At 43.7% G+C, this 23,816-nt stretch overlaps 1 protein-coding gene across 48 annotated transcripts in view; it reads left to right on the forward strand.

Moving 5' to 3' along the window:
* OBSCN (obscurin, cytoskeletal calmodulin and titin-interacting RhoGEF) overlaps positions 1 to 23,816 on the forward strand; it is a 195,608-nt gene that overhangs the window by 107,915 nt on the left and 63,877 nt on the right. For 42 of the 48 annotated variants that reach the window (XM_051612294.1, XM_051612296.1, XM_051612305.1 and 39 more), the window contains 16 exons: positions 557 to 826; positions 1,361 to 1,627; positions 3,454 to 3,720; positions 4,640 to 4,906; positions 5,613 to 5,885; positions 9,459 to 9,725; positions 11,660 to 11,932; positions 12,971 to 13,243; positions 16,689 to 16,961; positions 18,176 to 19,531; positions 20,110 to 20,388; positions 21,073 to 21,151; positions 21,502 to 21,620; positions 22,869 to 23,066; positions 23,473 to 23,505; positions 23,596 to 23,694. In XM_051612294.1, the coding sequence (XP_051468254.1) occupies positions 557 to 826; positions 1,361 to 1,627; positions 3,454 to 3,720; positions 4,640 to 4,906; positions 5,613 to 5,885; positions 9,459 to 9,725; positions 11,660 to 11,932; positions 12,971 to 13,243; positions 16,689 to 16,961; positions 18,176 to 19,531; positions 20,110 to 20,388; positions 21,073 to 21,151; positions 21,502 to 21,620; positions 22,869 to 23,066; positions 23,473 to 23,505; positions 23,596 to 23,694 (4,593 nt within the window). Of the gene's footprint in view, positions 1 to 556; positions 827 to 1,360; positions 1,628 to 3,453; positions 3,721 to 4,639; positions 4,907 to 5,612; positions 5,886 to 9,458; positions 9,726 to 11,659; positions 11,933 to 12,970; positions 13,244 to 14,897; positions 15,186 to 16,688; positions 16,962 to 18,175; positions 19,532 to 20,109; positions 20,389 to 21,072; positions 21,152 to 21,501; positions 21,621 to 22,868; positions 23,067 to 23,472; positions 23,506 to 23,595; positions 23,695 to 23,816 lie in introns of all 48 variants that reach the window. The other 6 variants (XM_051612322.1, XM_051612275.1, XM_051612284.1 and 3 more) reach the window with 6 other exon arrangements.

Here is a 23,816-nt window from a genome sequence, read left to right on the forward strand (position 1 = left end):
TGAGAACTGGGTCAGTTATCTCTAGGGAATCAGGAATGGGTCTTTAGTCAATCATTCTGTGGCTTCATGTTGATGTGACCCCTTAAAATCTGTTGATAACATCACAACCCACGGATTGCATTATAAATGTATATTATAATGGAGTCTCCTTCTCTGGAGACATTCAAAACCCGCCTGGACACCTTCCTGTGTGATGTACTCTAGGTGACCCTGCTCTGGCAGGGGGGTTGGACTAGATGATCTTTCGAGGTCCCTTCCAACCCCTATGATTCTATGATTCTATGATTCTATGATTATATCTTTATTATATAGGCAGTACAATATAACATGCATGCTTTATAGACTATCATATATATGTGCATAACATATATGCACACATACATACATATATATAGGAATATAACCTGTTACCTCGTCTGTGTGACTACATTTCTATGTATTTAGTACTTAGTGGTCATCCTGTCAAATAATATAATACTGTCAAGAAAGACCATAAGAAAATGTTTAACCCATCACTTGAAAGTAGATCTGAAACTCGGTTGACCTTTCCATAAAGAGCCAGCAGCAACCATAGTGGAGATGCTGAAGGACATCACCTCGTATGAAGGAGAAGATGCAGTGTTTGAATGCAGGCTGTCCCGGGAAACAACTCAGGATGCCCAGTGGTTCCTAGGAGATGTTCCCCTGCAATCCAATGAAATGAATGAGATTGGAGTCCAAGGGACACGTCACACTTTGGTCCTGAGGAAGGTGACACTAGAAGACTGCAGTCCCATCAGTTTTAAAGTTGGGCAGCACACCTCAACAGCACAGCTAACGGTCCGAGGTGAGTGACCTTCTGGGAAAGGGGATTGAGGAGGTACTGGTAAGCACTGTCACCATTGCTTCAGCTTCTGGAGAGCTTCATTTGGGAGGAGGGGTCCTTGGGAATTTTGGGAGATTCTGCTAATCTACTTTAGGCATTTAAGTGTTAGATATGTACACCTAACCAAGTAATTTCAGTCCTTTTGTATAGTCCATGGAGTGAAGAAGACAACCTTGGAAGACTATCCAACTGGTCCTGAAACCAACAGCTAAGATATGTCAGAATCCATGCTGAAGGAGTCAAGAAAATGTTCTGAATTAATCTCTTATTTATGATGGTTTTGGATCATATTTACTCAAAAAAATAATCCAAAAACTCTGAAAAACCTTTCCATTAAGTTCTAGAGAATGGTTTTGAAAGAAGGGCCATGTTACTACCTTATCTTGTTTGTTCCTATTTGATCTGGTTCAAGATGCAGCTGTAGGCACCCAGTTCCAACCTGGGGCCATGCTGGATTAGGTGCTTTCAGCAGTGTTGGTCCCCTTTTCCCCACAGTTGCTCCAGTCACCTTTGTAAAGGCTCTCCACAACCTGGAGCTGCAGGAGGGTGGCACAGCTCACTTGTCCTGTGAGGTGTCCAAGCCCGATGTCCCAGTGGAGTGGAAGAAAGGCACCTCTGTGATCCGCTCCAGCCAGAAGTGCAGCATCAAGCAGGAGGGGAAGGTGCACACCCTGGTCATCCATGACCTGAACCGTGCAGACACGGGGGAGTACAGCTGCCACACAGCAGATGGGAAGACCACTGCCAGGCTGGAGGTTAAAGGTATGATTCCCCCTTTACTCAGCAGTGGTGAGAGGTGCCCATGTCAATTTTTGGAGCTCCCCAAGGCAAGACTGGCATTGAGATAGCAGAGCAAGTGCAGCAGAAGCCATCAAGTTTGTCACAGAATCACAGAATGTTTGGAGTTGGAAGGGACCTTGAGGTCGTCTAGATCCAACTCTCCTGCATGGGCCGGGACACTTCCCACTAGAACAGGCTGCTCAGCTCCCCATCCAACCTGCCCTTGAACACTTCCAGGGATGGAGTCCCTACAACATCTATGGGCAGCCTGTTCCAGTGTCTCACCACCCTTACACTGAAGAATTTATGCCTAAATCTCTCTTCTTTCAGCTTAAAACCATTACCCCTTGTCCTCTCACTGCAAGCCCCTGTAAAAATCCCCTCCCCAGCTTTCCTGTAGCCCCTTCAGGTACTGGAAAGCCACTGTGAAGTCTCCCCAGAGCCTTCTCTTCTCCAGGCTGAACAGCCCCAACTCCCTCAGCCTCTCCTCATAAGAGAGCTGTTCCAGCCTTCAGATCATTTTTGTGACCCTTCTCTGGACATTCCAACAGGTCTACATCTTTCTTGTGCTTGGGGCACCAGAGCTGGATGCAGTGTTCTAGGTGAGGTCTCACCAGGGTAGAGTAGAGGGGCAGAATCACCTCTCTCAATCTGCTGGCCACATTTCTTTTGATACAGCCCAGGATGGAGTTGGTTACAGCCAGGGTAGAGTTGTTAGGTGAAGAGAAGGCTGAGGGGGGGTCCTGGTTGCTGTCTGAAGCTGCCTGATAGGGGTCTACAGAGGAGAGAGAGGTGCCCAGGTCCTTGGGGTGCTCAGTATACAGATTGGAGACAAGAAGTGTAACCTGCAGCAAGAGAAATTTGTATTAGGGAAAACCCACCCTTTTGCATTGAAAAGGTGATGAAAAGGGTGATGAGACACTGGAAATGGGAGTGAGTGGCAGAGGAATCTCCATCTGTGGAAGATCTCCAGAAGTCCCTTCAGCCTTAATTATTCTGTAATCCATCCCTGGCTGCATGATCTCAAGTTGTTCTTAAAATGGTGCAGCCTCAGTTCTGCAGGTGTATATTCTTTGAGTGCTTTTACCTTGTTCTGTGGTTTTATTTTGGGGATGAAAAATCATCTGGGCAACATAAATTATTACTGAATTCAGTTAGAAATTCTTTATGAAAAGAAGTCTAAGATATGGGGAGAGAAATGCAGCTTCTGTGGAATATAAATATTTTCTGCTGGTTAACTCCTCTCCCTCCTCCTTCTCTGTCTGCCTTCCCATCTCCATTAGGTAAATACCATCAGAATTGTGCATGAACTTCATGCATGACATTCCAACGGTCAGAGGGCTGGAGCACCTCTACTCTGGAGACAGGCTGAGAGAGTTGGGACGTTCAGCCTGGAGAAGAGAAGGCTCCAGGGAGACCTGAGAGCACCTTCCAGTGCCTGAAGGGGCTCCAGGAAAGCTGGGGAGGGGCTTTTGACAAGGGCAGGGAGTGAGAGGATGAAGTGGAATGGCTTTAAACTGGAAAAGGGGAGATTCAGGTTAAACATTAGGAAGAAACTATTTAGTGTGAGGGTGGTGAAACCCTGGCCCAGGTTGCCCAGAGAAGCTGTGGCTGCCCCATCCCTGGCAGTGTTGAAGGGCAGGTTGGATGGGGCTTGCAGCAACCTGGTCTGGTGGGAGGTGTCCCTGCCCATGGCAGGGGGGGTTGGACCTAGATGATCTTTAAGGTCTCTTCCAACCCAAACTATTCTGTGATTCTATGATTTTCCATTTTTGCTTCTCCCATTTTCTCTCTCTCCCCACCTCAAGCCCTGCCTGTGCTTTTCAAGCACCGGCTGGAGAACGAGGAGGTGGAGGAAGGGCGCACAGCCCTGCTGCACTGCGAGCTGACGAAGCCCAACGCACCCGTGGAGTGGAGGAAAGGAGATAAGGTGCTGCAGCCCAGCGACAAGTACGAGATCCGGCAAGAGGGGACCCGTGCTGAGCTCCTCATCTACTATGCTGAGGCTCAGGATGCTGGGGATTACACGTGTGTCTCAGGGGACCAGCAGACCACCGCCTCCCTGCAAGTCAAAGGTAGGAGAAGCCTTGCTCACGGGCAGAGAAGGTCTGGCTGTGGTTGTTCTCCACAGGGGTGAGAAGGAAGTTATATCCCTGACTTATCATTAACACTTTGTGAGATACAACAGCAGGGAAGGGTTTGATCCTCAGTCTTCAAAGAAGAATCTAGTGCCTTTTAAAGGCCATTCTGTTTCTGCAGTTGCAATTTTGATCTCGCTCCAAGAACTGGGGCCAAAACTGCAGCTGTTGCTAATGGAGGGGACATACAAGAGGGTTTAGAAAACTTGCCTGCTGCCTGACAACGAGAAACTGAGTATTTCACCATGCTTAGAACTGGCCCAAGATTTGTGGATCCTTTTCTTTTTCTGCTAGCTCCTTTTTTATCTTAGAGTTTTATTCATTTTATACTTTTATTCATCTTAAAGCAACAAGATTATACTTTCAGATCCGGAGTTTAGTCCCACAACCATCTCCAGCTCAGAGTGTGTGGTTTCAGCTATGAAATGCCCAAGTGCTTTGATTAGTACCATTGTGCCTCTAACTGCTTACACTGAGAATTGTGTGTACGGCCACAAGAAACCCCTTAGAGGTCCTGAGACCTATGGCAATCTTCATGGAGCAGCAGTGGACACCCTCAGAGTACCAGCATTTCATCCCTATGAGCTCCTGCACAACTCAAAGTGCTGCTCTGCTCTTGGCATTCATAGAATGGTTTGAGACCTTAAAGGTCACCTAGTTCCAATCCCCCTGCCATGTGCAGGGACACCTCCCACTAGATCAGGTTGCTCCAAGCCCCATCCAACCTGAATTAAATGATTCATTGCCAGCAGGCAAGTTGTGGTTCAGAAAGATGGGAACTGCCGAGATGGACAAGTTGCAAGCAAGTTTCTCACCTCTGGGCATTGTCACTGATGCAGTTGCTTCTTCACCACAGTACTACCTGTGCTATTTAAAGAAGAACTGAAAAATGTAGAGTCTGAAGAGGGGGGAACAGCTGTCTTGCACTGTGAGATCTCCAAGCCTGATGCCCCTGTTGAGTGGAGAAAAGGAGGGTTGGTCATTCAACCCAGTGATAAGTATGAGATGAAGCTGAAGGGCAGCATTGCTGAGCTGATCATCCATGGTGTAGAGCCTGATGACTGTGGGGACTATACCTGTAGCACTGGATACGAGATCACCACGTGTTCTGTGTATGTGCAAGGTAAGGTGAGACATGGTGGAAATGCTCTGGCTTTGCTGCCTGGATTTCTTACTCAGAAATCTTTGACAGTAACTGGCCAGACTTGTCTCAGATGCAGCCAGTTGAAAGTCCTGGTTCTTTCCTGGTTTCAGTGAAGATATAAACACATCCAGGCTGAGGTTGGACCAATGTTTCTATCTTAAGATAGTTCAAAGTACTGGCCGTGCTGTGTACCACCTTCTGCTGATGGTGGCACTGCTGAAAAAATATTTGCTTGGAGTAACAGTTGTAAAGAAAAGCTGAAATTCTTGTTATTACTGATTACAGCTGCTCTCATTGGTGACATTCTTATATACTCTTTTAAAACAATGTAAGAAGCATCCCATATCAATCTCAAGCCATCTTTCCACCTCTCACTTCACACCATCTCAGGGCAGATGGCTACAATCCACAGGAGTGCCAGTTGTGGCCTGGCCATGGAGTAGACCTTCCTCTTGATGAAGCAGCTTTTGCAGACACACACAGATGGTGCTTGCTAGTGGGTGAAGGATGGAAGGTGGTGTCCCAATCCCTTAAAGGAAATTTAACCTTTTTCCCTGGAACAGCATTACAAGTTTAACTCTCCTGGACAACTTGCACTGTCGCTCAGGCTAGTTCTGCAGGAAGGGATGTGTATGTGTTGATGCTTTTGTTTTCCTGTGGCACCTTCTCTTGCTCTGTTATGCAGAAGAGGCAGCAGTCATAGTTTCTGGTTTAAAGAACACAGACGTCTTTGTGGGTGAGTCGGCCACGTTCACCTGTGAGCTCTCGCACCCGGGCGTGAAGAACGTGCAGTGGTGGCTCGATGGATCCCCCCTTCACAACAACCTTGTGACTGAAATCTCTGAGCAGGACGGGATGATCCACACTTTAACCCTAAATGACGTGGCGTGCCATGACTCGGGCACTGTCACCTTCAGAGCTGGGTCCCTAATATCTTCAGCTAAATTATTAGTCAAAGGTATTTTGTTGTTAGAAAGACACACACGGCCACCTCTGGACCTGCTCAGTGTGCTCCTGCTTCTGCCTTCCTGGCTACCCTTACTAAATCCCTTTCACAGTTCTGTCTCCTGCAACCCTTCACTTCTGCAAGTCGCCCATACTAGATCCAGAACTCTTACATGTGCAGCCACACTTATATTTTTGAGCAGTTCAGGGCTGCTGCTTTCACCTGACACCTAAATAGAACATAAACCACTGTGGCAGCACCTGATTTTTCTATCCAACCTTCAACAGTTTTGTGGCACCACAAATGATGTAGCTGGAAATTCGTAAGATTAGCAGTGTGCTGCCCCATAGTAGCTATTGATGTTGAGCTCAGCATGTTCCCAAGGCAAGACTCTGGGCTGTTCTATTGATGGCCCCAGAGCTCTTCCTGGAAACCAAAGAGTATATGACAATGGGGTAACACAGAGACAAAACAAGCCTCTTTTGATGAGTGCCAGGATAGCAGTGGTCATCACTGAGCTAGCAAAGCTTTCTGGTCTGTTGAATAAATATTTGTATCATTTAGTAAGGGTAGCCACAAGCTGCAAATAATACTGAGCTCCAGACTTGATAAAGCAAGCTCCTTCACAGCCACTTCTTTTAGAACCATTGGGGAAAGTTGTTTTTTAGACAAAAAAGAAAACTTTTTCTGGCTTGGAAAAGGTATCTGTGTATCTGGAGATATAAAGGGTTAAGAGTTCTTTATTAAAATCTACACCCATGCTCTGTCTACCATTATGGGACCCATCCACATTATGGACTTGTAGTCAATGGTTGATGTCTCTTTCTCTGTATAATGTGTGCCTTGTACATTCAGAAAATTTGACTCACTGCAAAGATAAAATGACAGATCAGATTAGGAAACACTTGTTACGGAGAGGGTGATTAGACATTGGAATGGACTGCCCAGGGAAGTGGTGGAGTCACCATCCCTGGAGGTGTTTAAGGAAAGACTGGATGTGGCACTTAGTGCCATGGTCTGGCTGCTGTGGTGGTGTTAGGTCATAGGTTGGACTTGATCTCAGAGGTCTTTTCCAGCCTTAATCATTTTGTGATTCTGTGATCACTTCTTCCTAATATCAGCATCATGCAACAACAACATAGTTGTTGCAAACCCTGCAAATCCCACACCCATCTGTATACATTTTGAGTTCCATATTTTCAGAGGGAGAACCTGGTTCTGGGCTCGCTAGGTGAACAGCTTCAGTGGGTCTAAAGCATAAATTAAAAATAAATGCATCATTAGGTATTCTACTCAGCCAAACAAAGGGCTCCTGAGAGGTTTTCATTTCACAGAATCACAGCATCATTGATTTTGGAAGGGACCTCTGGAGATCATCTAGGCCAACCCCGCAGCTCATGCTAGTACACACTTATATGTGGATATTTGATGCTTCCATTAAGGCAAGATTTCTTTAATGTGAACCTGAGTGACAGTAGTATATGACTATAATTAGATTAGGATGAGAAAGTTATTTAAACAACACCCCAGTTAGACTGTGCTCAATAACATTTGATTTAATAGGGAAGCAAAACATTAGTAAAATTCCAACTGTTCTTGTATTAACAACCAATTTTGTGCACTTTTTTTTTGGTCCAGGAATGTAAAACTATTTCAGTTAAGGCAGCTTTCCATGGCTTGTTGTTCATCAAGGAACAATTTCTTCCCCTTTGTTCCATGCATCCCATTCTCCTGTTTTAAAGCCAGCTTGTAACTGGACATTTTCTATAATAAGTGAGATCTCATGGCAGTTTTTCTTCTTGGGCCTTCCCAGTATCATTGCCTCACAGCTGCATTCATTCAGTGGTCCAGGATGATGGCATCTTCACTTACAGCTTGGGGGGGAAATGGAAAAAGTTGAAGGAGCTGCCACCTTCTTCTGACTCCCTTGGGCAGCCTGAGAGTTGCAGGCCCCAGTGTCCCCTTTGGCTCCTAAGTCCCCCAGGGTATTTCTGCCATTCTGCGTGGGTGAACAGGGCCACCAAGGTTAAAGCCTAGCAGTGGCAAAGAACAATGGGGCAGTGGAACCAGGACACCTTCTTTCTCCAAGACCACAGGTGACATTTGCTGTGAGGAGCACACGTCTGCATCTTATGGAAGGGGACAGCAATGCACAGATACCTTCTTGCTTCTTCAGTCCTGGTGTAACCAAAATATCTCCATGATCTGCCTTTGATGCCTTCTGTCCATAAAAACCCATGCAGACACACGGAGTGGTGGAGGAAGCCTTAGAAAGCAGGACAAAACCTTTCCAAAAGACGTTTGCAAAACAATCTTTACTTCCTAAGGTCTTCCAGTAGTGTCCCAAATCCTGAACTTCAAGAGGAACATTGCAGACAGAGAACCAGTGTAGTTGATTTTAGCTATTTTTAAATCAGAACAACTATTTGAAAGCAAGAACATATATCAGTTTTCTCTGACTGTCATTTTTTTGTGTTCCATTTGTAGCCCCATCATTTTTTGGGGGGGAGGGAGTTGCCATAGTTCTGCTGAGAAGGATGTTGCATGGAGACTTCTATTTTCAGACTTCATTGAGATATTTCTTGTCAACATAGATATTGCAGTTGTATGGAGGAGGTCCAATTTAACATCTCAGGAAGGACTCCTTGGCTGCTTTGGAAGCTCAAAATAGTTGAAGGTTAGATATGTCTACTGTGTCCTACAGCTACCTCCCAAGAAACAGAACCAGTCTTTTTAAAGACTGGATGCTTGAAAGCAGCCTCATGGATCTCATCTTCTTCAGAGGAGCTGCACACCCACCAGCTCCCAGCATTTTATAGCCTATCAATCTGAGATTGCAATGGTCCATGTTGCAGCTCTAGATCAGTTCCTGTGAAGGAAATAATATCATCTTTTTCCCAAACTGTGTCTCTGCTGCAGAGGAACACATGCTAATCCAAATAATATGTACCTGTCTGCTGTGAAGCTCCTTTTTTTGGTGACATTTATCCTGGATCTTTACTGCCAATGTCTTCTGACGTATAGCCATCACCACCACAGAACAGGAATGAGTATTTGCATTTGAATATTGCATTTCTCTCCAATGACTTTGCTCATACAAGGCACCTCAGTTAAAGCTAGTGGCATTTTCCAACTGCCATTGTGAGGTTTGGGAGCTACAGGTAACCACTCCCAGCAGCCCATCCTTTGCAATCCTCCAGCTCTCACTTGCACTCCTGCCACATTCTGGGAAGCAGGAGTGTTTTGCATCCAGTTCTTCCTAGTCTAGAGGATTTCAGCAACACTGGGAGAAAACTAGAGGGAAGTTCATATTCAGGACTGTCAAATCACAAGCCTGAATTGCTTGGCCCATTTTCCAGTGTGACAGTTATATTCTAATGTACCAGTTTTGCTTCAATCCTGCTTGATGCTGACACGAGCACAGACTAAACTGCTAATCCCCAGCGTGCCCAGTCAGCTTCCTGCTTGCACTGGCACCCTGCTTGCTGCCTGCAGGCTCTTTGCTTGTCAAATATCTCTTGAAGTTGCAATTTCCATGAGGATCCACTAATTAATGCATGTCCTTCCTGACGTGTTGGTTAACAGATCCAACCATTGAAGTGGTCAGTCCCATGCAGGATATAACTGTTGATGAAGATGGCACAGCAGAGTTCATATGCCAATATTCTAGGCCAGTACACGCCATATGGAAGAAAAATGATCAGGAAATACATGCAGATGGGCAGCGAGTGATTATCGATCAGGACTGGAATGTAAGCATGCTAAAAATTAAAGCTACGGTACCAGAAGACACTGGCATCTATTCTTGTGAAGCTGAAGGCATTAAAGTGATGGCTGCACTTGATGTTCAAGGTGAGGTCTTCCAGCCAAAGAGGAAGACTATCATGGGTTCCAAATAAAAGAGGTGGAAAAATCATGGCAGCACCTCACAATAAGTGGCACAGCAGTGACCTGCTCTTTGGTGTTCACTCCAGTGCTGATAACGATGATAAAAGTAGAGGGGAGCTAACGGGGACTGAATATGAAACTGTAGCACTGCTTTGGAGCTCAGTTCTAATTAGCATTCATTTGTTGCACCATTTACACATCATATACCTTCTGCAATGAACTGGGACATCAGTACAGGGGGATGTGCCTGCTGAATTACTGTAAAATCAAAGATCTGGTATTAGTCCAAAGGAATAAATAAGAACATTTTTGCTGTGACAGAGTGCTTTTAATGCACAGTGTGCCTCAAAGCCAATGGATAATGGGCAGGTGGATTTTAATTTTATTTTCACCTAAGCTAAGGTAGCTTGGGATTTTACTTATTTCAAATACTGATCACTCAGGAATTACCTTCTCACTTAGCATCAGCGTTTTTTACTGCCCTGAGAAGCAGTAAATATTATCATTAGGTTTAGGATTTTATACTGACGATTCTGATTTTTTCTGCTGTGTATGGAATTGGTATTTTTGGTCCTAAATTAGTGTGATCAGCAAGAGAAATGCTTCTTGGTTTCTGAATATTTGTGGTTTGTTAAGCAATTATGTCTTCTTGCTTAACCGCAGTTGTGAGTACAGATTAGGGTATTATTTATTATAATGTTTTTTACATTGATAAGAACTTTCCATTTTAGAGATTTAAAAGATGTTAATGAACATAACCTACAAGCACCCCAGGTGAGGCAGGATTTGCAATTGGCTGATTTTTGTAGTTAGAGAAACCAGTGCTCCAAAAGTGCACAATGAAACTGCTCAGATATTTTTATAACAAAATTGTACAATCTCCAAGGATTTACAGACTCCTCATTGTTCTCCATGAGTTTTATAGAATACAATTTATTTTATTTTTATATTAAATAAATTGTTTTTAGAACAGTTCCAGATCCTGGTTATAGAGATCTAACCAGGAATGTGTCAGGGCATTGGTTTATATTGTAGATCATGGTATTTGTGTAAACTGTTGTGCATGTAATTTGTCCACAGAGATGGTCTAAAATGAATGATATTCTCATGCACCAGCCCACATTTAATTTTGGATCAGGCTGATTGCTTATGTACAAATGCCAACTGATGCATGACTCAGTTGGCAAATGGAGTGTGTAGAAGTGTGCATGTTTCTGACCACACAATTAACCCCACACACATGAGGAAATAAACCTAATACATTAGCACAGAGCTTTCGGAATAATTCAGAAATTTACTGTTCAAAACACTGTTAATACCAATTTTAATTGTTGTGTATTTCCTAGAGGCAGACTTATTCACTCAGATGACAGTTGCTATAGCTTTGCCAGCTATGATATTGTCTCATATTTGCTCTGCATGAAAAGCAGTAAGAATTTATCATGTGGATTCACATCCCCCCCAATTAAGCTGATAATTGCACTGCCTGGGAGATCTGTGGGAAGTGTTTCCCTCTGTGGAACAGAAGGAATTTGATTATATTTTATTATCCTGAGCTATCCCTTCCTATCGACTCTTGGCCTGACTCATATAAACATTTTTTTTCTATGTAAAAACAGAAGTCAGATTTCTGGAGGAAGTCTGGATGAAATGCTAGAGGTCCTAGAGGTTTATCATTACTTTCAAACTATCCCACTACTTAAAATCTTTTTAAATACAGTATTGTGTTTGAGCGTCGTTGAAATCAACAACTAAACCTGCAAGCAAAGGTTATCACATCCACCACCTCCTTTCCCTCAGCTTTCCAGCAGTGGGACTCACCCAGTACTCCGAGGCTTGTTAATATTAACATATGCATGGCCAAACAATTAATACCCTTCATTGTCCTTCTTTGCTAGCCAAGAACAGCATTGTCCAGGGCTTGGAGAATGTGGAAGCTGTGGAAGGAGGGGAAGCCTTGTTTGAATGCTATCTTTCCAAACCTGAGTGCTACAATTACAACTGGCTGATTGACGATGAGCCTGCCAAAACTACAGAAAACACTGAGATGGTTTACTTTGAAAATGGACGCAGGCACGTCCTGCTGCTGAAGAACCTAACTCCCCAGGACAGCTGCAGGGTGACTTTCATGTGCAGCGACGCGGTGACCTCCGCCTTCCTGACGGTGAAAGGTAGCTGAAGCACTTGTGCATGGGGAGCCTTCCATTTCTGCCTGGAAATGGCAAAGCAGCCAGGAAAAGTTGCATTTGTTACTTGCTTCTTAACTAAACCTTTTCCCCTCTTAGTGGATGATGTGTTGTAATTTCCTTTTTTGATTTTTGCTTGTTCTGTACGCTCGGGGGAGACCTCCTCACTCTCTACAACTCCTAGAAGGAGGTTGTAGGAAGGTAGGAGTCGGTCTCTCCTCCCAAGTAACAAGTGACAGAACAAGAGGAAATGGCCTCAAGTTGTGCCAGGGGAGGTTTAGATTGAATATTGGGAACAATTTCTTCCTGGAAAGGGTTGTCAAACCCTGACAACAGCTGCTCAGGACAGTGGTGGAGTCCCCAACCTGGAGGGATTTCAAAGCCTTGTAGATGTAGTGCAGAGGGACACTGTTTAGTGGTGGCTTTGACAGTGCTGGGTTAATGGCTGGACTTGATCTTAAAGGTCTTTTCCAACCAAAACAATTCCATGGTTCTATTATAGATATATGACATGTATTACATGGATATAAGCAGCAGTTGACAATGAGCTACCAGCAACTTACTGTCTTACAGTTGTCATTATTCTGATGAGCTGGGTTGTGTTTATAGGTACTTCAGGGCTTGAGAGATGAGAGTTACATCAGCAATAATGTTATCTCTCAGCAACAACATGATCTCTGCATCCTTGTATTTTATGCTATTACTGGAGAGGTCTGTGGGGATCAGAACCCTTTTCAGAGTACAAGGGCAGCCATCCTCACCACAGCATAATATCTCCAATATGGTTTTCTGCTACTTGGGAAAAAAAAGACATTGCTAAGTTGGTCTTTGCTCCTGAAAGTTTTGGAAAGCTTCACACCCCAGTAGTATTTTCTGTTCTAGTTATATACACAACCTCCCTTTTAATGATCTTCTTGGGCTCTAAGGCCTTGTTTTCCAGAGTTTCTGCCTAAATATTCCCAAAATCTCTTGCCTGTATTTGTCTCTGTAACTGAGGGCTTGGTTACCTGTTGTTATCTACAGGATGGCGCCTACAGATCTTGCAGCCTCTCACAGATGTGGAAGTCTCTTTGGGGGAGAAAGCCACATTTAGCTGTGTTCTAAGTGAAGCTGTGCCAAGTAATGAAGTCTCCTGGTATAGTAATGACGTAGAGATCCAATCGGGTGAGGACTGGGAGGTACAAGCAAATGGAAACAAATACAAACTTATTCTGAAAAAAGCCCAACCACATCATTCTGGAGAGGTGACCTTTGCTTCTAGGGAAGCAATTACATCAGCCAAGTTATCTGTGATAGGTAAGTGTCTGTCAATCTAGCACAGTGGTGCTTGAAATCTCAGACTTTGACATGAGCAACAGTATTGAATTTTCTAACCTTTGTGCTGAATCCTGTCTCTTTTTGCATGTCCCAGGCTAGTGTTCTTAGCCTGAGAAGATGCTGCTGGGTAACTTATTTGACCAGAAACAGTTCACCTCATGAGAAGAAAAAATGTATCAGGCTAACGACGGTAGAGATGTTCACCAGCTTTCTTTAGCTGCAATCTGTTGTAAAATGTAGCAGAGTCTAACAGAAACCAGTTTACTCAGAGTTCAACATCACCCTCAGCAAACATTGACTTGGGAGGGAGCTGAACTCGAGTGCAAATGGAAAAATTACCCAGGGCAGCAGAGAACCCTTTGAATTCTGCTAATCAACTCAAGTGCAGTGCAGCTAGTATTCCAGGTTAATGAGTAGCATGTTAACATCTTCGCATGGGTGAGATCCATGAAACACACACAAAGTTAATAGCTCTTGGAGTACTGTACAAGTAGAAAAGATGATAGTTCCTTAATTCCCTTGTGGGGCAGGTTAGACCAATGATTATTCAATGTCCATTCCAGGTCTGGCACATTCCCACAGTGGGTCACCCAGCAATGATCACTCCAGCACAACCCCAGTGACGGTTATGGGATAATTGCAATATGTTTTAGTTGGACACTGTAGCTGAGATGTTCAAGAGCCATTTATTGACCATCCATTCTTTAATTTGTTACAGACAGTCTGTCTAATTATTTCTGAGACTTGAGGGATATCTGGTTGTTGATGGATTTAAAACAGCAAATTTTGGGCACCCACATTTAAGGAACTGCAAAACACTGTTCTCATGAACTCACTTTGACAGGTTTTCTGTGTGAAATTTCTCTGAAAATAGAGAGAATGAGCTTTTTTGTTGTATTTATGGTGTTGAGAGTTAAAAGAACTAGCTGTTGAACTTATTTGCTTTTAATTTGTTGGCTTGGTGCATCGTGGCAGGTCATTTACTTGGTAAATGCCTTGAACTTGAAGACTAAAAGAATTGTTTCTGTCTTCTAAGTCAAAGTGTGAATTAAGTGAGGAACATTTTCCAGTGTACTGAATATGATCATCCATAGCCAATCTGGCAGGACACCAGACCATTCCCGTTATATATTTTTTGTTATTGCGTGATGCTGTGACATATATAACAATTACACAGAAATTGAGTAACTTACTATTAGACTAGTAGAGTTACTTTCAAGTCCAACAGTAACTTGATTTCCATTAAGGCCAGACCTGAAATAAACAAAATCAAGGCCCAAATGTACTTGAAATTTTCAGTGAAGTTCCTTCATAAGATGGAGAACGTAGGGTCATCTTTATTTTGAGCTGGGTGGGACAAAGCAACAGGAAAAAACAATCACAGTAGTATGTGGCATTAAGTATGTGAGATGATTAATGGAAAATTGATGTTATTAGCAGATAAAGGAAAACTCAGTGGTGCACAAGTATGTGTCTTGGGCACGCACCCGCGCAACTTTACAAAGAGATAATGGAATATGTTGTGCTTCTTCTGACTGACTGTAGAAGGCTCTTGGTTGTTTTAGTACAAGGTATTTAGCATAAAGCATTGCTGCTCATGTTACACATCACGGGACCTCTGTTGTGCCTGCAGCCTGCCCCGACCCACCTGAAGAGCCAGAAGTTTTACGTAAGAACAGTTGCTCTGTAACTCTGTCTTGGTCCAAGCCGCTGAGTGACGGCGGTTGTGGCATCCTAGGCTACAACGTGGAGAGGAAAATCCCAGGGGTTGGCTGGGAGTCATGCAGCAAGGGCATTATTCAGGACACGGAGTTTATGGTGGACAGCCTCAGCCCGGGTGAACCCTACAGATTCCGCATCTCGGCTATAAACAAAGTTGGGGCCAGCGAGTCGGTGCACTTCCCTCAGATGGTGCAGCTAGGTGAGAACGGAGAGATGGCCCCGTGGAGGACTGCAAGCTGCTGTAGACCTTGTGTTTTGCATGGCATGCCTGCTTCACCCATTCCAGGATCACCTGGAAGAGTTCACTCTGAAACGTCTTCCAGTGCTTTGCTGCCAGCACAATAGAGGAGAAAGAGCTTGGAAAAGTTGTTCTGGGCTGCAGCAAAACAAAAAAGAACAACCCTGCTGGGTTGTTAGGACACAACTGGTTTTCCCCAAACTGCATCAAGCTGCCTTGAAGCCTGCACTGCATCCATGAGTTTCTTTTTTGGTGGAGTTAGGATGGAATGAGTCAAAAGGAGCATGTTGGAATGCATCCAGGGTGACCAAGACCCTGGTACCAAAACAGTGGGTGGGCAGTGTTGACTTCTTCACCCATCTTTCTCTTTCATTATATTATTGGTGTATGTTTTTCAATAACCCCCAAAAAGAAATGCTGGAGGACAGAGCTCTTTTGCTGTCTATTGGTGAAACTTTGGAAGCTATAGCAGAATGGAGAGACACTCTTTCAATCTTTCTTTTCTTGCAGCTCTTTCTGTAATAGCCAAGTGCCCAACAAATTCCTTCAAGTGAGAATAATAATATAAAATCCTATTCTCTTACACTGAGACAAATGATGTTTGTCATCAAACCCTGGACCCTGATAACTCTGCATCTGCTGACTTTGTCTACAACAGCCCCCAAACATTTTGGGCAGTGGTCCCCTCACCCTGGTGAGATGTGCAGATGGGCAGATGATGCTCAGGACCATGAAGCTTAGGGGAGCTCAGCTGTGTACTTTACCTCCCAGTCAACCTCTTCAGGTGTAATGCATTTGTCTTGACTTCATGTTGAGTGTTGCTGTGGTACAAACAGCACCTCATGGGCAGGTCTCCTTCCAAAGTAGGGAAGATAGAGTAAATTTTTATTTTAAGCTTCTTGGTGGTTTTCAAGAATTTTTACTCTTCCTAAACTAGTGTAAATATATGTATATCTACACACACACATATACATATTTAGGGGTTTTTACTTTCAAGATTGGAACAAATGCTACTTTTAATCACCTCTTTTCTTTTTTATTATTTTTATTGTGTTTTGGTTGTGTTTTTTTTTTTTCTTGTCTCACTTCAGAACTGCTTCATTTCTAAACATTAAGGTCTTCTAGAATCCATAAGACTGTTTAATACCAGTGACGGGTAAATGAAGATCAGCAAAAAAAACAGGAATGTGAAAAGTGCAACCACTTTTGCATGTATATATTTAAATTGAGCTGGTTTAGCTTCTGGGAGAGCTTGTCAAGTATTTCTTATGTTATCTTTGGAAGTGCAAACTTTTGGATGCCAGAGTTGTTGGGTTTTTCTTTCCTTTTGTTTTCTACAACAGCTCAACCATCTCTAAATGAAAGATGGGATGCTTGGATATTTTATAGAGTGATGTCCAGTGCCTGAAAGCCAGATTATGGTATGTTCTTTGTGTTAATTATTGGGTTTTTTAATAATTACAGAGCCTCAAGTCACAGTCACCCATCCTTTGGTGGGAGGATCAGTGTCAGAAGGGCAGGTGGCTCGCTTGGAGTGCAAGTTCTCAAGTGAACCTGAAGAGAGAGTGACATGGTTCAAAGGAAAAGAACAAATAAGAGCTGGAGGGAGATACGAGATCCTGTCTGAAGGAAAAAAGCAGATACTCATCATTCATGCGTTTAAAGCTGAAGATCAGGACACATACACCTGCATGGTTTCTCCAGAAGTCAAATCTGTTGCCAGCTTGTGTCTTGAAGGTATGGCTGTTAAATCAGTTCTGTTTATGGACATCCAGGGACATCTCCACAGCTTGGACTGGAGTCCGTTTTCTCTTACAAACAGTGATAGTCATCTACAAATAATCATTATCTTCCTGTTCTGTATTGCCCAGTATGTTTCTGAATCCCTAACAACTTTGGGCTGCTCAGATTAGGTTTTCCTGAGTCCAACACATAAGGTGTGATACAGTTATTTCTACAGGGGTTTCTGCTGCCTTTTGAGATGTCTCAGGGTACCCTCCCTGACCTTCAGCTACTTCTTCAGAAAGTGAGGGCTCTTTCTTATGTTCTGCACAGTATTTGCCAGGTCTCTGTCCTGGACATCCCAAATGACTACGGGTCATAGTGCTTAGGAAGCTGAGTTGTGTCCCTGTGGTGGGATTCAGTGGCCCACACAGAAGCATCTAGTGCCACTGAGGCACTTCAGGATATCATCCCTGGGCCACCATCTCCTCCAGAGGGACTGAGAACGTTCATAGGTCCTGTGTTGTATCTGAGACCCATGTGTGGATGTCCCAGGCAGCCTGGAGGATCTCAAATGGCACTGAGCACCACGCAGGGGCAATTCAGTGTGTCCCAGAGGGTGAGCCACAACCTTCAGACTTTGACACATCTAAAGCAAAGTATCTACAGGCAAATGCCTCCATATGATGTGGGAGTCTCAACTCCCATTACAACCAGAGGAGATCTATTCAAGCCAGCCAGTGAAGCCTTGTCTAACTGTAAAATAGGATGAGCCTGGAATACCTTTCCAGGATCCACTGACAGTCTTAAGTAGATATTCCTTGATTGCAACATTCAAAAGAGGCAGAAATAGATTTATTTGGTTTAAATGTGTGAGGAAGGAAATAAATAAATAAATAGTTTGGCCAGGTTTTATGCACATGCATAGAATCACACAATAGTTGAGGTTGGAAAGAACTTCCAGAGATAGTGCAGTTTACTCCCTGCTCAAAGTAGGGTCACCTAGAACAAGTTGCCCAGGACCACATCTAGTTATTTATTTTTTTTTTTTTTCTTTTTTCCCCAAATTTCACTGTAGAGAAAAAAAAATATCACAGTTTGTTCCCAAGAGAATGCTTAGTTAAATGCCACTGATACTCTTCTGCCCAGGCTTTGGACTGACACTTCCATGTGCTTTCTCAGAGCTCACTCATGGCTTCTTAACATCTGACTAATTTAATTCTCCTCAGTTCCCACGGTGACAATGCTAAAAGAGATTGCCCGGGAAGCACCCTCAGCAAGACAACCAGAAGAGCTGGTGGATGGCCATATCCAGCCCAGTTTGCCCCCTGAGGCTGCTCAGGAGGGAGACCTTCACCTCCTGTGGGAAGCCCTGGCCAAGAAACGCCGGATGAGCCGCGAGCCCACCTTGGATTCCATCAGCGAGGTGCCTGAAGAGGAGGAGAAGCTTCAGAAGCTGAGGAAGGAGGAAGCGGAGATGTCTCACTATTACTCAGAGGAGTACTCCACGTGTGATGAGCTGGCTAGGACAGGAGAAGCAGATTTCTCTTTCACAAGCTCTGATGATGAGTCTAGAGCTGGGACTCCATCACTGGTGAACTACCTTAAGAAAGCTGGGAAGAAAAGTGTCAGTGTTACTAGCAAAGTTCAGTCTGTCTCCACAAGCAAATTATGGAAACAGTGGGAGAAATCCAGTGAAGAGACTGTTGTGCCTGCCCCAGCTGCTAAACCAGCTGAACCAGAAATGCCAGATTTAGATGATCCTTCTATGAACAAGGCTGCTGTGAAGATCCAGGCTGCATTCAAAGGTTACAAAGTCAGGAAAGAGATCAAGCAACAAGAGTGTCCAGTGTTTACTGAGACTTTCAAGGATTTCTCTGGTGAGCCTGGGAGCACTCTCCACCTGGAATGTGTGGCCCAAAGCAAAAGTGACATGAAAATCTGTTGGCTGAAAGATGGGCAAGAGCTTTCAGATGGTCGCTACTATCACATAGACAATTACAGTGATGGGACCTGCTCTTTGATTATCGCTGGCCTGGACAGGAAAGATGCAGGTAAATACACCTGTGAGGCATCCAATAAATTTGGCAAGGTTGCCCACAGTGCTAAGGTGGTTATTGGTGCTCAAGAACCTCAAGTTCTTCGCAAGGAGAAGCAGAAGAAGCAAAGCACTGACAGTGAGACAGAGAGCTCATCTGGCAGTGAGCTGGATGATGCTTTCCGTAAAGCAGGAAGGAGACTTCACAGACTCTTCAGGGCCAAGATCTCAACAGAGATATCTGATGTGGAGGAAGAGCTCTTTGTCAGTGCAGATGAAGGGGACATAGAGATGGTCGACCATCAGACGTATCGAGAGGATGAGCAGTACATCTACATCAAGTTTGAAATCTTGTCTGAGGCAAGATCTGCCGCCACTCGATTCCGAGAGATGTTTGGTGCTCTGGGGATTCCCGTGGAGATTGACATTCTGGAACAAGGCCCTAAAAAAATTGAACTGAGGATTGGGAAAGCAACACCACCCACCCATGGGAAGTTTGCACCACCAGCAGTGAGACCTCCACCACCTTTGCTGACTTCTGATACAGGTAAGGGAAACAAACCCGTTTATTCTTTGGAGAAGACAGTTGGAGCAGGTCAGAATGTTATCTTTTTACTCATAAATAGCTTTCAAAAAGACTTTGTTTTCATTTGGTGCAGATATTTGTCTGGAAACTGCATTTTTTTAAAAAACTGATTTTTTATTGTTCAACATTCTGAGGGAGTGATGAAGGAGGGGGTTGCAAAGTATTGACTTATTTACAAAGCTGCTTTTCACACTAGAATGTCCTCTACTACAATAATATGGCCATAGAAGCTATGACTATTATACTTAAATAACTGAAACAGTTTTCAGAACCATCTTGAGGACACATTTTGGCAAGGAGAGGAACGTAGGCAATGTATGGTTTGCAGCTGTGGTGTTGCCATACTTATGGTGGTGTAGAATATCTTCATAGTGTTTGTCAGAGGGTTTCTTCTTGACAGTTTTCATAGAGAAAATATATCACCCTGCAATTAAAAAGCCTAGAAACCAGAAGTCTTCAGGCACTGGGCAGCAGTGCTCTTAAAATACATCTTTAACACAACTGTTTCCTTTCTTGTCTCCTAACTACTCTGGTTTTAGCTCCCATGTTCATGACTGAGCTCCAAAACCAAGAGGTCCAAGATGGATACCCAGTCAGCTTTGACTGCATTGTCATTGGCAAACCACTCCCCACGGTTCGCTGGTTCAAGGATGGGAAAGCTATTGAAGAAAACGATCACTACATGATCAACGAGGACCAGGAAGGGTGTCACCAGCTGATCATCACAGCTGTGGTCCCCACAGACATGGGTGTTTACCGTTGCCTGGCTGAAAACAACATGGGAGTCGCTTCAACCAAGGCTGAGCTTCGAGTGGACTGTAAGTCTCAAAATCACTGAAGAAAAAAAGCAAGGGAAGGGGTCCTGCTGAGAGGTGGATACTTTGGGGGTTTATTTGTGTTTTGTTTTAAAGAAAACATCATTTGCTTTAAAAAAAAGTGCACGTTGCCCACAAAATGTTTCACTCGCAAACCTCTTGAGTTGAATGTTTTGTTTTTTTTTCCAGGGCAAGGCTCAGAGCAAAGCTTCTCAGATTAGCAGAGGTATTTCCCCTAATCCAGGGACATGTGGGGGTCCTGCTGAAGTAGCAGTGTGAAATTGACCTGCCACTCACTCAGATTTGTAGGGAAACTATAGTAAGAAAAATACTTTCAAATCTCAGAAGAAAGCTGGAGAGGGACTTTTTGCAGGTAGTGATAGGATGAGGAGTAACAAGCTGAAGCTAAAAGAGGGTAGATTTAGATTAGATATTAGAAATAACATAACTTTCACTGTGAGGGTGGTGAGACACTGGCCCAGGTTGTCCAGAGAAGCTGTGGAAGCCCCATCCCTGGAAGTGTTCAAGAGCAGGATGGATGGGGCTTGGAGCAGCCTGATCTGGTGGGTGGAGTCCCTGCCCATGACAGGTGGCATTTGAATTAGATTATCTTTAAGGTCCCTTTTAAGCCAAACCAATCTGTGCTTCTATGCTTATTAAAAAAATATTTGTTTTTCCATTTAACAGTGACCAGTACTGACTATGAGACAGCAGCAGATGCAACAGAGACATCTTCTTACTACAGTGCCAAAGAATACATTTCAAGGTAAAAGATCAAAAATATCAAACTGACTTTATAAGATCAATATGTATATTTATGCCAAGACTTTTTTTTTTTTTTCTATATCTAGCAGGGCCAGTTTAATGTCATAAAGGAAAAATCAGACCAGCTGAGATGCAACAACTGGACATTTATCCTGTGCAAACTTGCTCTGGCTAACTTCAGGCTAGCCTGGAGATTTCTTCATAGGATCACTCCATTGCTTGTAATGTCACATGATGCTGAATCTCTTGTCATGATGACAAAACCCACACACTGAATTAATCTAAAATAGGTTCTTCTGCTTCCTAACTCTTTTCTGGCTTGCTGACTTTCTAATTACAATTTCTTCTTAGCCGTGAACAGGAGGAATCTACCACTGAGGAGGAGCAATTGCCCCAGATCTTCGATGAGCTTCATGATATTCATGTGGCACCTGGAGCATCACTGGCTAAATTTCACCTGAAGGTGAAAGGTGAGTGGACCCCACAGTGTTGTCAGTTCTTCCAGGTTTTCTGGCAGCTTGAAGGGCTGGACAAGGTTTTCTGATGCACTTTTTTGCCACTGTGACCCCAGTCCATGCATCTTGCACCATGTTTGCACAAACCAGCTAGAGGAGTGTGTTCATACTGGTGGACATTGACTTTTGCAGCAGATTCAGGCAGATTAAAGGCCACATTCTGTGACCACATCTCCAGGCATAATTACAGGCATAGGCTTCTGAAAACTGAGTCCTGTAATTCTCTGAGTACATTAGTTATGGAGGAGCAATAAGGAACAAAACCAGGTAGAGAGTGTGTTCTTTTTTCTCTTTAATAAATGAAACAGTCTTGGATTTGTGTGCTCTATGAGGGAGTTGCTGCTACAACCTAAAAACTGCAAAAATGTCCCCCTGGCATAGGAGGAGAGGGAAGGTTCCTCCAGGTTTTTTTCTAATTGTTACCTGTAAAAGTGATGAGGAGTATTTTGGCTTCAGCTTTTGTCTTTGTGTACATTGCAAATCAGACCTATGTGTTACCTGCTCAACCTGGAAGGCATTTGCAGATGCAGCCAATACAGGGAGTGCCAGAAACTCAGGAGACAGGAAAGTATTTTAATAGATAAATACAAATTTATGAATATGCAGCCAGTTCTAGTTGGGTAAATCAGGGCAACGAAGCTGGTGAAGGGCCTAGAGAAAAAATCTTATGAAGAATGCTTGAAGGAGCTGGGAATGTTCAGTCTGAGGAAGAGGAGGCTGAGGGGAGACCTCATCAGTCTCTACAACTACCTGAAAGGTCATTGTAGAGAGGTTGGTGCTGGTCTCTTCTCACAGGTCATTAGTGACAGAACAAGAGGGAAGGGCTTCAAGCTGCACCAGGGCAGGTTTAGACTGGACAGTAGGAAATTTTTTTTCACAGCAAGAGTGGTCAGACACTGGAACAGGCTGCCCAGGGAGGTGGTGGAGTCACCATCCCTGGGTGTGTTTAAGGGTCGTTTGGATGTGGTGTTGGTGGATCTGGTTTAGGAGAGAACTTTGTAGAGTAGGGATGATGGTTGGACTCGGTGATCCCAAGGGGCTTTTCTGTGATTCTGTGATTCTATGAAATCCTTGAAACAGCAGCCCTGGGCAGAGCTGAGGGTTCCTTGGCTCCTGCTCAGAAGGATCCACCTGTTTGGAGAAGCTCCCAAATCAATGTTGCCAATGCATTCTGTTCTCCATGTCTGTAACTGCTCCTCGCAGGGTTCCCGCAGCCTCGTCTTTACTGGTTCAAAAATGGGCAGCCCCTGAAGGCCTCGGATCGCATCCTGAAGACCGACAAGCAGGAATTCCACTCACTGGAAATCCGCGATGTCACTAAGGAGGATGCTGGCCAGTACTCAATATTTGTCATCAATTCTGCAGGTTCTGCATATTCCTCAGCTAGGCTGGTAGTCAAAGGTAAGTGTTGGACTATATTTGGGATCTTCTTTTTTCCATTTCAGCGGCTCTTTCCATTTTATATAGTTATTTTTCTTGAGAAAGCTACCAAGAAAAATCAAAGGAAGTGATCAAGATGATTTGGTTTAATTTTAGTTTGCCTGTAAATTTATTACATGTCCAAGAAATGAAGTATGTACTTCTCAATACTCTGTTATCTCGTAAACATGCCTTCTATTCCAGTCCAATCTCATTAACATTAATGGTTCATTTTATTAAACCTGAGGGCCACTTACAAATCACACTAACATTTCTGTGTAGTATCTCCAGCAAGGAGTAAGAACCTAGAGTACCTTTTTTTTTTTTCTTTTTAGTTACCTGAAAGGTATTTGTATTTATTGTTTTGTTTGTTCTCCTTATATTACAGATCCTGATGAGAAAGAAGAGCCATCAGAAACAGGTGAGAGAAGCCATAGTTGGTGGTAACAGAACCTCTTGGAATTTTTCAGTAGTCTAAATTCACACGTTTCATCCATAATGTCATTTTCAGATTCCCATGAGCAGCTGGTACCACCAAGGTTCCTAGAAAGATTTACTAATAAAAAGGTGAAAAAAGGTGCAAGCATCACGTTATCTGTAAAAGTTGAAGGTATGTGAACAGACGTCTTGCCTCTCTGCATAACACTTCAATTCTGTAACTTCATGACACATTCTAGATTGGCCCAAGTCATTGTAACCTCATCTTCTGTATCTGGAGTCTGGAACTCTACT

This window comes from Apus apus, chromosome 2 (assembly GCF_020740795.1).
Source record: "Apus apus isolate bApuApu2 chromosome 2, bApuApu2.pri.cur, whole genome shotgun sequence".
NCBI lineage: Eukaryota > Metazoa > Chordata > Aves > Apodiformes > Apodidae > Apus > Apus apus.